This window comes from Dipodomys ordii, unplaced genomic scaffold (assembly GCF_000151885.1).
Source record: "Dipodomys ordii isolate 6190 unplaced genomic scaffold, Dord_2.0 Scaffold33, whole genome shotgun sequence".
NCBI classification, from domain to species: domain Eukaryota; kingdom Metazoa; phylum Chordata; class Mammalia; order Rodentia; family Heteromyidae; genus Dipodomys; species Dipodomys ordii.
The window spans coordinates 6,175,381-6,190,767 of NW_012267249.1; the positions used below are offsets into that span (position 1 = coordinate 6,175,381).

The 15,387-nt window shown below is 44.0% G+C and overlaps 1 protein-coding gene across 1 annotated transcript in view; it reads left to right on the top strand.

Annotated features, from left to right (window-relative positions):
* Positions 1-15,387, top strand: part of Kif2c (kinesin family member 2C) — a 38,018-nt gene that overhangs the window by 6,877 nt on the left and 15,754 nt on the right. The window contains exons 3-6 of the mRNA XM_013016788.1: positions 6,084-6,185; positions 6,349-6,397; positions 12,193-12,315; positions 14,778-14,935. Of these exons, the coding sequence (XP_012872242.1) occupies positions 6,084-6,185; positions 6,349-6,397; positions 12,193-12,315; positions 14,778-14,935 (432 nt within the window). The remainder of the gene's footprint in view (positions 1-6,083; positions 6,186-6,348; positions 6,398-12,192; positions 12,316-14,777; positions 14,936-15,387) is intronic.

Consider the following 15,387-nt stretch of genomic DNA (forward strand, 5'->3'; position numbering starts at 1 on the left):
GGGCAGTTTTAGCAATACTAATCAGATCATCACATCACTAATTTTTACCATCATGTTTCTAGTATTTATCTGTAGAGAAAAAGGACAGAACAAAGATGGGCCACTAGGCCCCTCCTATAGAATGGGCACGCACCCAATCCAACTCTTTAGGGTTAGATGAAGTGCGTTTGTGCCAGCTTGCCCCCTTTTACCATGCATGGACTCCTCCCATGGCCTGTCCCACCATGTATGGCCAGCTGAACTGCACTTTTGTCTGTTTATCCCTTACCCCTAAAGATAGGTCTTTTGTTGGCTTTTAAGTTTTTTCCTTTTCTTATCTCTTGGTTTTTGAATGAAAATACACAGGTTTAGACAGGCAGAACAGGTAATGTCTTTGACAGTGTTAAACAAACTTTTGTTTGTTTGGTTTTTTTTTTTGGGTCTGGTCATGGGGCCTGAACTCTGGGCCTGGGCGCTGTCCCTCAGCTCTTCAGCTCAAGGCTAGTGCTCTACCACTTGAGCCACAGCGCCACTTCCGGCTTTTTTCTTTTTGCTTATGTGGTGCTGAGGAATTGAACCCAGGGCCTCATGCATGCAAGGCAAGTGTTCTACCACTGAGCCACCTTCCCAGCCCCTAAACAAACTTTTATATTTAAACTTCTAATATTTATCCCCAAATTTTAGCCAAGGGAACTAAATTTTAAATAGCCAATATATTTTTGTTAAGCCAGATAACTTGATTACAGTGTAAACAGTCTTACGTATTTTAAAATACCAGATTTTTTAATTTTTTAAGTTAAAGAATCCTCAAAAATGGGGCTGGGAAGGTGGCTCAGTCGCAGAGCACTTCCTTGCATGCCTGAGGCCCTGGGTTCAATTCCTCAGCAACACATAAGCAAAAAGAAAAAAAGCCGGAAGTGGCGCTGTGGCTCAAGTGGTAGAGCGCTAGCGTTGAGCTGAAGAGCTGAGGGACAGCGCCCAGGCTCAGAGTTCAGGTCCCACGACCGGACCCAAAAAAAAAATAATAATAAAAGAATCCTTAAAAAGTCATTTAAAACCATGTGAAAATTCTTTAAAATTTTTGGTAATGCCCAAACCTCATAACCTTTTGAATTTTAAACTTAAACTCACCCAATTGTTACAGCATGTTGACAATTCTTATCTTGAACCTATTCACAAACACATACAAAACACACACAGATCTTGAAGTTTGCCAAAATCAAAATTAGTTGTACGTACATTTAAAACTGGTACCAATTCTAAAACAGAACTAGACAAGACAACAACCAAAGGCTGAGTTGGGAGTTGATGGGCCCCCAGTTTATCCCTACCTCAGAAAACATAGAACAGAAAACACACCGAAGTAAACAAGACAAACAAGTGGCCACAAAGACAAAATCAGGTTTCAGTGAATGGGGCGACATCTGACCACCATTCACAAGTGGGACTCAAATCCACTTATCAGGGGACTTGAACCCCCTCTACTCACCTCCGGAGGATTTTTTTTTTTAGATTCCTGTAAACGTTGACCCAGGGGCCCTTTTTTTTTTTTTTTTGGGTCCGGTCGTGGGACCTGAACTCTGGGCCTGGGCGCTGTCCCTCAGCTCTTCAGCTCAAGGCTAGCGCTCAACCACTTGAGCCACAGCGCCACTTCTGGCTTTTTTCTTTTTGCTTATGTGTTGCTGAGGAATTGAACCCAGGGCCTCATGCATGCAAGGCAAGCACTCTACCACTGAGCCACCTTCCTAGTCCCCCAGGGGCCTTTTAAGGTGGAGAATTCCCAGTCATCTTGGGGCAAGGGAAAGAAGTCCCTAGTTGCTGTCCCCTCAGACTGACAGGCTCTCCCCCATACTCAGACCACCTGGGCCAAGGCCCGAGGCTGAGATCTTTCAGGTGTCACTTGCAGGTGGTCAGTGGCAGTTTCATCCGGCTGCAAGTTTTCCCTGATGGCCCTTTTATGTTTTTGTTAGATCCTCCAGGTTTCTCACCTCCAACACCCCTCTACTTCTGGATCCAGAGAGGGTGGAGAAGGTGGCAGTGAAGGGTAGAAAGGTGGGGTCAGTTTAAAGTGTAAGTAAAAAAGGAGCTAGAGAGAAACAGATATTAAGGGGGTGTTAGCCAGTCTCTTCTGGGCTCTAGCATCAGGATGAATCTGAGAGGAGAACCATTCCAAGAATTCCAGAATACATACACACAAACATTGAGACAAAACACATTTGCATGCGCGTTGTAGTCTGTCAGACAGAAAGTGCTGGATACAGACGGGCCCAAATGTCTGCACTAGTAGATAGTTTACCCTGATGTGCTCAGGACCTGAGTTTAAACCCCAAGATGAACAACAACAACAAAGTCTCATGGACTTTACTGCCTGGGCTGGCTTTGAACTAGGATTACAGGCATGAGCCACCAGAGCCCAGCTTATATGGTGGCTAATCTTTTTAACTCAGGACCTTGTATTTCTTAGTCAGGTGATCTCCAATAGTAGAGCTCTCTTTTTGCTTTATTTTTTCAAGCAGGGTCTTTCATTTTTGCCCCAGCCAATCTGCGTTACAGTCTTCCTACTTATGATTTCTGTATGTGATAACAAGTATGTACTACCATTCCCAGTATACTGGTTGGATGTGGGTCTACTAGCTTTTTGCTCAGGTTGGCTTCAAACTGCAGACTTTCTGTTCTCTGATCTCTACCTCCTAAGTTTCTGGAGTTACCAGTGTGTCACCATGACCATCGAGAAATGTCCGCCGCCCTCCCCCCCTTTTCCTGCTGATACTTGAACTCAGGGTCTCATGCCCTCTGTCAGTTTTTCCACTAATAGCTGGTGCTCTAACCTGCCTTCAATTCCAGTTTTTTGCTAGTTAATTGAAGATAAGAGTCAAAGATTTGCATAGAGTGCAAATACTCATCATTGGCTGGCTTCAAACTGTAATCCTCAGATCTCAGACTCATGAGTAGGTAGGATTATACATGAGTTACCTGCACTCAACTAAGAAATGTATGTCTTTTTTTTTTTTTTTTTTTTGTCGGTCATGGGCTTGGACTCAGGGCTTGGGCACTTTCCTGAGTTCTTTTGTTCAAGGCTAGCACTCTACTACTTTGAGCTATAGAGCACCACTTCTGGTTTTCTGGTGGTTAATCAGAGATAAAAGTCTCAAGGACTTCCCTGCCAGGGCTGGTTTTGAACTGCAATCCTCAGATCTCAGCCCCCTGAATAGCTAGGATTGCAGGGATGAGCCACCAGTGCCCAGCTGAAATGTATATCTTAATCCCAGTACTCTGGAAATTGAAGCACTAGGATCACAAATGTCTTCCCAGGTTACATAGTAAGATTTTGTCCTAAAACAACAACAAACAAAAAAATTACACACATATATATTTTTTGGAGTGGGGAGGTCTCAGCTCAAATATTGCCATTGGAATAAGGGCTAAACTTTTTCCCCCTGTGCTGGAGAGCTATCCCAAAGCCTCACCCACATTCTGCTTTTAGCTGTATCCCCATCTTCAGAGCCTTTTTTTGGGGGGGGTCCCATTGTGGGGCCTGAACTCTGGGCCTGGGCGCTGTCCCTCAGCTCTTCAGCTCAAGGCTAGCACTCTACCACTTGAGCCACACACAGCGCCACTTCCGGCTTTTTTCTTTTTGCTTATGTGGTGCTGAGGAATCGAACTCAGGGCCTCCTGCATGCAAAGCAAGCGCTCTACCACTGAGCCATCTTCCCAGCCCCTGTCTTTTTTTTTTTTTTGGTCAATTGTGGGCTTGAACTCAGGGCCTGGGCACTGTCCTTGAGCTTCTTTTGCTCAAAGCTAGCATACCCTTGTAGCCTTATCTGGTCTCCTTTCTCCTTCATACTTTTGTTCCTTTCCCCCAGGATGTTCAGTATAACATGGATTAGTGAGTCAGTCTCACCTAGTGTTCCATGTTGTTTATGCTCTCTGTACTTTGAGGACTAGAAATGAGGAAACATGTGGACTAAGGGTCTGCAGCTATATAAGAAATGTGAAGAAGCTGGGCACCGGTGGCTCATGCCTGTAATCCTAGCTACTCAGGAGGCTGAGATCTGAGGATCTCGGTTCAAAGCCAGCCCAGGCAGGAAAGACCGTGAGACTCCTATCTCTAATAAACCACTAGAAAACCGGAAGTGGCACTGTAGCTCAAGAGGTAGAGTGCTCACCTTGAGCTGAATTGCTGAGGGACAGCACTCAAGGCCCAGAGTTCAAGCCCCATGATTGAACAAAAAAAAACAACAACAAGGGTTGGGAATGTGGCTTAGAGGTAGAGTGCTTGCCTAGCATGCATGAATCTCTCGGTTCGGTTCCTCAGTACCACATAAACAGAAAAAGCCAGAAGTGGTGCTGTGGCTCAAGTGGTAGAGTGCTAGCCTTGAGCAAAAAAAGCTCAGTGACAGTGCCGAGGCCCTAAGTTCAAGCCCCAGGACTAGTCCCCCCAAAAATATGAGCAGAAATGTGATTACTAAAGCACCTGACAGCTTTGCAGCAGTGTTTCATGCCTTATCCTATCTACTCCTTTGTAGACTTATCTTTTTTTTTTTTTTTTTTTGTCAGTCATGGGGCTTGAACTCTGGGCCTGGGCGCTGTCCCTCAGCTCTTCAGATCAAGGCGAGCCTTCTACCCCTTGAGCCACAGTGCCATTTCCTAGACTTCTCTTCCCTGTTACAGTTTGAACTCACTGATGGCTAAGGTGATGTGTACCTTAATCTATCTTTGATTAACTTATCCTTGCATGCTACTATCTTATTTGTGCCTAATGTTTGAACAGGCAAGTTAATAAATATATGTTGAGTGGGGAAGATGGAAGAGTAGATGCCAGGGCCTGTAAAAACTAAGTAAATATAGATTTTTAAAATTTATTTTTTATTGTTTTGGTCAGTCATGGGGCTTGAATTCTAGGCCTGGACACTGTTCCTGAGCTCTTTAGCTCAAGGCAAGCGCTCTACCACTTGAGTCACAGTGCCACTTTGGTTTTCTGGTGGTTTATTGGAGATGAGTCTCATGGGGACATTCCTGCCCAGGCTGGCTTTGAACCACAATCTTCAGATCTCAGCTTGCTGAGTAGCTAGGATTACAGGTGTGAGCCACCAGCTCCTGGTGTAAATATAAATTTTTATATCCTAGAGTAAATGCTTCAGCTCTGACACATTTCAAAATATAACAAAATGGGACTCATTTGCTGGCTTTCTTTCTCTGTGAAGAAACAAACCCAAGGCCTCAAACATGGTAGGCAAGCACTTTACCACTGAGCTATATCTCTAGCACAGCTTAGTGTGTTTGAACCTGCTATAAAGTTATGCTGGTGAAGCTTGAGTTGTTCCTGAAGGATTGCAAGACTGATGATGTAAACCAAGAATTGTGACCTCGGTGCAGGTGTGAGTAGGAAGCTGTGACTGGGGAAGTAATTTCTGGATCCAGTAGAAAATGTAGATAGACTTAGGTAGCAGCTTTCTGAAACTTGTTCCTGCCCGTAAGATCCTGAAGGGCCTTCTGTTTTGACAATCTCCAGTCACTTAGAACTTGTTTCCTCCTTTGTGTCAGCCAGCAATAAATGATCCTGTGTCCCACCAGGATCTCACCATCTAGCGATTGGTAGAGTCAAGTGGCCTAGATCTATCGAGGACTACCTGACTGTTTGCCTGCCTGTCTTCCTTCCTCTTTACTTCCCTCTCATCACTGACAGACTACCTTTGGCTTGGATATCTGAATCTCATAGCCATCTAGATGGTAAACCATTATTAAAGATTATTTGTTTTGGTGGGTGCTGGTGGCTCACACCCTGTAATACTACTCAAGAGGCTGAGATCTAAGGACCCATGTTCAGAGCCAGCCCAGGCAGGAAAGTCCCTAAGACTCTTATCTCCAAAAAAACCACCAGAAAATTGGAAGTGGCACTGTGGCTCAAGTAGTAGAGTGCTCGCCTTAGGCCTAGAGTTCAAGCCCCATGACCCCCCCCCAAAAAAAAGGATTATTTGTTTTATACTTATTACTCCTTATTAGAATTTAAGATAATATTTGAATGGAAAGGTAGCCTTGAATTCAGAGGTATATTTAGATTGAACACTGAGTTGTTTACTGAAACTCTTACTTGCTCCTTATAGATTGATTTTGATGATGTGGCTGCAATAAACCCAGATCTCTTACAACATCTTCCCTTACACCAGAAGGACAATTTGCCACTGCAGGAAAATGTAACCATCCAGGTAGGTACTAGTCATCTGGCTGTAGCTAATGATCTAGAACTGCATTTACTGGTTCTTTGCTGATTTGATTTCTGAAATCTGCCTAGAGCTTCGGCACAGCACTTGGGCCCTATAGAATTAAAAAGAGCCAATATATATATTGGTGGTTTGTTTTGTTTTTCAGAAACAAAAGCGCAAATCAGTCAACTCCAAAATTCCTGCCCCAAAAGAAGGTAAAAAGTTTTTACTGTAATTGTTACTGCATTTGTCCTAGATGTGATACTAGGGCTCAGAGTTGTGGAAATTGAAGCAGATTTGTTGTTCCAATTTCAGCATGTGGCTTGTATGTGGACTCTGTCTTTGTGTTCCAAGTATGGCAGGTGGACTATTGGTGTTTGAATGTAGTACTTGAACTTGCAAAGCAATACCCTACCATGTGAGCCTCATGGGCAACTCCCAAGAATCTTTTTGTCTGTATATGTGTGCATGTGCTAGTACTAGGGCTTGAACTCGGCCTGAGCATTGTTTTTTTGTTTTTGTCAGTCATGGGACTTGAACTCAGAGCCTGGGTGCTGTCCCTGAGCTTTTAGACTCAAGGCTAGCACTTTACTACTTTGAGCCAAAGCATCCCTTCGGGTTTTCTGGTGATTAATTGGAAATAAGTCTTACTGACTTTCCTGCCCAGGCTGGCTTTGAACCTTGATCTTCAGATCTCAACCTTCTGAGTAGCTAGTATTACAGGCAGGAGCCACCGACACCCATCTCTGAGCATTATTCTTTAGTTTTTTCCACACAAAGCTAGCACTCTAGTTTATCTAATCCCAGCTACTCAGGAGGCTGAGATCTGAGAATCAAGGTACAAACCAGCCTGTGTAGGAAAGTCCAAGAGACTTATCTCCAATTACCCACCGAAAAAAGTTAGAAATAGACATGTGGTTCAAGTGGTAGAGTTCTAGCCTTGAGCGAAAAAGTTAAGGGACGGTGAATATCCAGGCCCTGAGTTCAAGCCCCAATTCTGGCATAAAAATAAATAAAAATACATCAAAGAAAAAAACCCTGCAAGATGACAAATTATTTGTGAAATAAGAAAACTACCATAGTTGTTCTTGTGAAATAAATGGATTATAGACACTTCTCAATTTAACAATGGGTTATCTCCTGACATGTGCATTAAGTTGAAAATAACTATAAAGTCAAGACTGCACTTAATATACCTAACCTGAGGAACATCATAGCTAAGCAACATAGTACACTTTAGGGTATGAGTTGCCTATCTTTGTGATCTCATGGCTCAGTGAGAGCTGCAGCCTGCTGTTCCTGCCCAGTGTCTTAAAAGAGTATTGTACAGCATATTAGTAGCCTGGGAAAAGATCAAAATTCAGTATCTAATGAATGTTCATCACTTTCACATCAAACCACTGGTGAGTTGGGATGGTTAAAATGAATGATACTCAGATACTTGGTACAAATTGGTACTTGTACTTGCTTATATAAAACCAAGTTTTGTTTCCACATTTATGATTTCAAATATAGGTGACAATTTTTTCCTTATAGATGGAAGTATTTATATTCCTACAAATTGATAAGGGCACCGGTATAACTCAACCATTTCTCTTAAGCTTTTTCATGTGTGTATGTGATACTAGGGCTTGAACTCAGGATCTCCAACTCTTGCTTAGCTTCCTATTTTATTTTACTTATTTATTTTTTTTGGGAGGGTCCAGTCGTGAGGCCTGAACTCTGGGCCTGGGCGCTGTCCCTCAGCTCTTCAGCTCAAGGCTAGCACTCTACCACTTGATCCACAGTGCCACTTCCAGCTTTTTTCTTTTTGCTTATGTGGTGCTGAGGAATCGAACCCAGGGCCTCATGCATGCAAGGCAAGCACTCTACCACTGAGCCACCTTCCCAACCCAACCTATTTTATTTTTTTAAAGAAGTTTTTTATTGTTAGCAAGGCACCTGTGGCTCACGCCTACAAACCTAGCTATTCAGTAAGATCACGGTTCAAAACCAGCCCAGGCAGAAAAGTCCCCATGAGACATTTTTTTTTTTTTGCCAGTCCTGGAGCTTGTGAACTCAGGGCCTTGGTGTTGTCCCGAGCTGCTTTTTTTGTTGTTGTTGTTTTGTTTTAGTCCGGTCGTGGGGCCTGAACTCAGCCTGGGCGCTGTTCCTCAGCAATTCAGCTCAAGGCTAGCACTCTACCACTTGAGCCACAGCGCCACTTCAGGCTTTTTTCTTTTTGCTTATGTGGTGCTGAGGAATCCAACCCAGAGCCTCAGGCATGCAAAGCAAGCACTCTACCACTGAGCCACCTTCCTAGCCCCTGGTTTTTTTTTGTTGTTGTTGTTATTGATCATGGGGCTTGAACTCTGGGCCTGGGCTCTGTCCCTAAGCACTTCAGCTCAAGGAAGCACTCAACCGCTTGAGCCATAGCATCACTTCATTTTTCTGGTGGTTATTTGGAGATAAGAGTCTCATGGATTTAACTGCGTAGGCTGGCTTTGAACTACGATCTTCAGGTCTCAGCCTCCTGAGTAGCTAGGATTTCAGGTGTGCACCACCAATGCCCGGCTTCTGTGAGACAGTAATTTGCTGGTTAGCAAAACGCCAAAACTGAGGAGCTGTGGCAAACATGGTAGAGTGCCAGCTGGGAATGAAAAAGCCCAGGAAGAACTGAATATTCTAAGTCAAGCCTCATTACCAGTACCAAAAAAAAAGAAAAGAAAAGAAAAGAAAAAAAGATTCCTGAGCTGGACCTCTGTGTCTCACACCAAAATCCTAGATACTCAAGAAGCTGAGTATTTAAGGTATTACAATTCAAAGCCAGAATTTTGCACTTGCTAGGCAAGCACTTTACAATTGAGCTACACGTACCCAGCCCATTCAAAATATTATTATTATTTTTTTTGTCAGTCATGGGGTCATGTGGCATGAACACTGTCCCTGAGCTCCTTTGCTCAAGGCTAGTGCTCTACTACTTTGAGTCACAGCACCACTTCAGATTTTCTAGTGGTTAATTGGAAATAAGAGTCTCATGGACTTTCTTGCCTGGGCTGGCTTTGAACTGCAATCCTCAGATCTCAACCTTCTGAGTAGTTAGGATTACAGGCATGAGCCACCAGTGCCCAGCCAGTTACAAGATTTTTATTTCCGGGCTGGGAAGTTGGCTCAGTGGTAGAGCGCTTGCCTTGCATGCCTTGAGGCCCTGAGTTCGATTCCTCAGCACCACATAAGCAGAAAGAAAAAAGCCAGAAGTGGCTCTGTGGCTTAAGTGGTAGAGCGCTAGCCTTGAGCTGAAGAGCTGAGGGACAGAGTTCAGGGCCCCCCCCCCAAAAAAAAAGATTTTATTTCCACAAATACAAAAAGCCAGGCTGGAGGTGTGGTTTAAGTTGTAGAGTTCTAGCCAAGCAATCATAGGCTCTGAGTTCAAACTCCAATACTGGCAAAGAAGATAAAAAGATTCCTGAAGACCAGTGTAGCTGATCCTATGGCTTTCTGATGATGGGCTTTGTAAAGCAAATTGGAGCAGTGAGAAAAACCCAGACTTTGTAATATGACACCCTAAGGTTCATATCCTGTCTGTGGCCTGAGTTGAGTGACATTGAACAAGTTAATGTTCTACAAGGTGTTATTTACAATACAATCTTGAATTTGTTAATTTTTTTGTTTTGTGCCATTCCTGGGGCTTGAACTCAGGGCCTACGCACTGTTCCTGAGCTTTTGTACTCAAAGCTATCATTCTACCATTTGAGCCACCAACTCTTTATTTTTTACTTAATTGCTGGTTAATTGTAGATTAAGAGTCACACAATCGTGGTGCTGGTGGCTTACGCCTGTAATCATAGTTACTCAGGAGGCTAAGATCTGAGGATCAAAGTTCAAAGTCAGCCCAGGCAGGAAAGTCCGTGAAACTGTTATTTCCAATAAACTACCAGAAAATTGGAAGTGGCACTGTGGCTCAAGTGGTAGAGTGCTAGCCTTGAGCTGAAGAGCTGAGGGACAGCGCTCAGGCCCAGAGTTCAAGCCCCATGACAGACAAAAAACCAGACACTGAGCCATACCCCAAATCTGGAGACATAGGAGGATTGTACAATAGTAAGTACTGCTGCTGTTTAATAATAATATTTGTCAGGTGCCAGTTGCTCCTGCCTATAATCTAGCTATTCAAAGGATTATGGTTCAAAGCCAAGCTAGACAGAAAAGTCCTGGAGACCGATTCTCTGATTAAGGGGCAAAATGCTAAACTATAGACATGAACATAGCAAAAGTGGTAGAACCCTATCCAAGTAACCAAGCCAGGTTAGTTTAAAGCCCTTCCTGAATTCAAGCCTTGGAATTGGCAAATACATACTTACATACATAATTTTTCCCCTCAGGACTTATATAGGTCTATTTCCGCAGAAATGATTTCAGATTTGCTGTAGTTTTCCTTTATTTACCCAGGCCAGGTGTTTTGTTTTGTTTGTTTGTTTTTTGTCAGTCGTGGGGCTTGAACGCTAGGCCTGGGCACTGTCCCTTAGCTCTTCAGCTCAAGGCTAGTGCTCTACCACTTGAGCCACAGTACCACTTCCAGTTTTCTGGTGGTTTATTGGAGATAAAAGTCTCATTCCCGAAAAGCCGGTCGCTGGTGGCTCACGCCTGTAATCCTAGCTACTCAGGAGGCTGAGATCTGAGGATCTCGGTTCAAAGCCAGCCCGGGCAGGAGAGACTGTGAAACTCCTATCTCCAATAAACTACCAGAAAACCGGAAGTGGCGCTGTAGCTCAAATGGTAGAGCGCTCGCCTTGAGCTGAAGAGCTGAGGGACAGCGCCCAGACCCAGAGTTCAAGCCCCATGACCGACCCAAAAAAAAAAAAGGTCTCACTCACGGACATTCTTGCCCTGGCTGGCTTTGAACCTTGATCCTCAGATCTCAGCCTCCTAGGAGGCTAGGATTATAGGCATGAGCCATCAGTGCCCCACAAACTAGGTTTCTTTTTTTTTGGGGGTCCAGTCGTGGGGCCTGAACTCTGGGTCTGGGCGCTGTCCCTCAGCTCTTCAGCTCAAGGCTAGTGCTCTATCACTTGAGTCACAGAGCCATTCAGGTTTTTTTCTTTTTGCTTATGTGGTACTGAGGAATCAACCTAGGGCCTCATGCATGCAAGGCAAGTGCTCTAACCACTGAGCCACCTTCCCAGTCCCCAAACTAGGTTTCTTGTTTATTTATATATATATATATATATATACATACATATATATATATATTATTTTGTGAAAATATTGTACAGAGGGGTTACAATTACATGGGCAAGATAATGAGCACATTTCTTATCAAGCATTGTAGCCTCCTGCTTTGTTTCCCCTTCCCATCCCTTTGTTTCCTCTCCCCTCCCGGTCCCCCCGTCCCCGTCCCCCCTTCCAAAGTTGTAAAGTTCATTAGCAATTTGTTTTTTCCCTTCCCCTCCACATATACCAACATCATATATAGTGAAAGCAGGGCTTATACTATGGGGGAGGGACATACAAGGCAACAAAGACATAATCTTATAAATATGCCAAACTAGGTTTCTTATGGACAGTATCTTTGCCTTAAGGAGGTCCTAAATTTTGTGTGTGTGTGTATGTGTGTGTGTGTTTGTGTGTATGTGTCTGTGTGTATGTATCTCTGTCTGTCTGTCTGTCTGTCTGTCTGTCTGTCTGTCTGTCTGTCTGTCTGTCTGTTGTGGGGCCTGAACTCTGGGCCTAGGCACTGTCCCTCAGCTCTTCAGCTCAAGGCTAGCATTCTACTTCTTGAGCCACAGCACCACTTCTGGCTTTTTCTGCTTACATGGTACTGAAGAATCGAACCCATGTATGCAAAGCAAGCACTCTACCACTGGGCCACCTTCCCAGCCCTGAGGTCCTGAATTTTCAGGACATACACAAACATTTGAGGGATGCCAGTACTTCATCCTCTGCTACCTTGTACAGGACGTTAGAGGTTGGCCTTGTCTTCATCCTGCCATCCTGATTTTTCAGCACTGATTGGTTGCTGTTCTCAAATCTTCAGGTCTTCGAAGACGCTCCACTCGAATGTCTACTATCTCAGAGCTTCGTATCACCACTCAGGAGAATGAAATGGAAGTGGAGGTACCTGTGTCTACAAACACCCGCAAGCAGTTTTCAGTTTCTAGTGAGTAGTGAATGTACTGTCCCTTTTTGAGACATTGGTGAGGGTTCCTCATACATTATCTGTGTCTGTGCTAGAATATCCTAGGATTCCTCCACTACCCTAGTGCTAGTACTGTTCTCCCCCTACCTGTCAACATTGTTTCCGGAACTGGAAACAGTGTTGTATTTCTAAAAAACAGTTACTCTTCTACAGTTATACTTAAAAAAAAAACTCAATTGAAACATATACAGAAGAATACACATATCATTGTGTTCATAGTTCAATGAGTTTGGATAGAGTATTCCTAACACATGGACAGAGTACTAGCAGCACTCCAAACATTTCCCTCAGAAATGTTCACATTCCTTCCTCCTTTGGCTAACTATAATCTTCTTTTTTCTCACTTTTAGCAGTGAAAGAACTCAGGGCCTCCCACTTACAAACTATTATCCTGATATCTAATAGCATAAGTTAGCTTTCTCCCTTTTTTTAGTAGGGGTGCTGATCTTGGGGGTTGAACTCAGAGCCTGGGTGCTGTCCCTCAGCTCTTCAGCTCAAGGCTAGCGCTCTACCACTTGAGCTACAGTGTCATTTCTGGTAGTTTATTGGAGAGTTTCATAGCATTTCCTGCCCAGGCTGGCTTTAAACCATGATCCTCAGATCTCAGCCTCCTGAGTAGCTAGGATTACTGGTGTGAGCCACCAGCGCCCAGCTGTCTCTGAGCTTTTGTGCTCAAGGCTAGTACTCTATCATTTGAGCCATAGCTCCACTTCTAGCTTCTTGGTGATTAATTCGAATTAAGAGTGTTATGGACTTTCCTGCCCAGCCTGGCTTTGAACTGTGATCCTCAGATCTCAGCCTCCTGAGTAGCTAGGATTATAGATATGATCTACCAGCACCCAATTACCTTTTCCCCTTTTTGAAAAATTTTTGCAAGTGGAATTTAAAAGTTTTAAATGTTCTAATAGATAAAGTAGACTCAGGTACTTGTAAAATATAAATCATTATACTTTATATTACCAAAGTCCACTCTAATATGATGAAGGTAAATGAAAGAGTGATGACCCTGTGTGCTGTATGGGAGATAATGAGGCACTAGAGTCGCATCCCTTTGTTGATTCAACGTGGTTAGTTGCTGCCCAGATTCCCTGTCATTCCTGGCTTTTTTTTTTTTTTCTTCTTCTTTCAGAAACCATCTGAGTTTCTGAGGCTTTGGACCAGTTTGGAACTTTCACATGAGTAGAAAGGGCTACCCTGGCCTGAGAACCCATGCTTTGGTCAAGTCTACAGACTTTTTCCCTTTATAACAACGCCCATTCTAAGTTATTCAAACATCCTTTAGAATATTTGAGCCAACTTGTGGCTTATACTTGTAATACTAACTACTCAGGTGTTTGAGACCTAGAGGATTGCAGTTTGAGACCAATCTAGACAGAACAGTGCACAAGACTTCATATCCAAAATAACCAATATAATGCTAAACTGGAGACCTGACTCAAATGATAGATCACAAGCTATAAGCAAGAAAGTCAAGCAAGAATGTGAGGCTCTTGAGTTGAATTCCTACTGCCAAAAATTTTCTTTTCTTTTTTTTTTTTTTTTGTGTGTGTGGGGGGGGTCCGGTTGTAGGGCCTGAACTCTGGGCCTGGGCACTGTCCCTCGGCTCTTCAGCTCAAGGCTAGCGGTCTACCACTTGAGCCACAGCGCCACTTCCGTCTTTTTCTTTTTGCTTATGTGGTGCTGAGGAATCGAACCCAGGGCCTCCTGCATGCAAGGCAAGCGCTCTACCACTGAGCCACCTTCCCAGCCCCAAGAATATTTTCTTGTAATCCTAGTTACTCAGGAGTCTGAGATCTGAGGATCACAGTTTGAAGCCAACTTGGGCATGAAAGTCCATAAGACTTTTTGTGTGTGTGCATGTGTTTGTCATGGGGCTTGAGCTCTGGGCCTGGGCACTATCCCTAAGTTCTTCAGCTCAAGGCAAGGGCTCTACACTTGAGCCACAGTGCCACTTCTGGTTTTCTGATAGTTTATTGGAGATAGAATCTCATGGGAACTTTCCTGCCTGGGCTGGCTTTGAACTTGCGATCCTCAGATCTTAGCCTCCTGAGTAGCTGGGATTACAAGCCTGAGCCATTGGTACCCAGCTCCATGAGGCTTTTATCTCTAGTTAACCACCAAAAAGTCAGAAGTAGAGCAATGGTTCAAATGGTAGCCTTGAGCAAAAAAAGTGTAGGACAGTGCCCAGGGCCTGAGTTCAAGCCCTAGGACTGGTACCAAAAAAAATTTAAAAAATGCAGAAATGATTGGGTTCAGGTGTGGGCCAAGGTGAAGGGAAAAGCCTGAGTTCTACTCATGCTGGAAGAGTTTGAGCCCTTGCTAAGCTGGCAGTAGCCTTCTCCTGGCCCATGACCTGCCAAGGCCCCAATGAGGACAGTTACGATGTGCCTGCTGTTTCTTCAGTGACTCTTGTTCCCTCACAGCTGGCTCTGGTAGGCCCTCATGCCCTGCAGTAACTGAAATACCATTGACGATGATCAGCGAGGAGGTGGAAGAGCGAGTCCATGCCATCCGAGGCAGCTCTTCTGCACACCCTGTGAACTCAGGTACATACAATGAGCTATTTGCTATTCTGCTCCTGGTATAGAGTAGGTAGTTAACATCTGGCATATCTGGATACCTGAGTACAAGATCCATTTTGTCATCATGAAGGCATGTTTTCATGTGACCATAGACTGTTACAAGATTGGGCAGAAGCCCCCTGATTTGAGAGGAATCTGGTGTTATCACACTAACTCTGAAAACCAAACAGGACTGCCTCATCTTTTGGATGGTTAAGAAAATAGCTACGGAGGCATAAAGAGAGTTTGGGTCAGAACCAGAGTACTGTTGTCACTGTTTTCACCTCACACTAGCCAAGTCATTACTCGGTTCACTTACTGATCCAAGAGTCACATGTATTGTTTGCTGTACATAGTGATTTCAGGCCAAAGATTTAAGACCTGTTCATGAGAAAGGCCAAACAGCAAAACAGCTGGAGAATAGCAGGCTGACTTAGAAAAGTAAAAGACTGATTTCCTTCCCCCCCCCCCC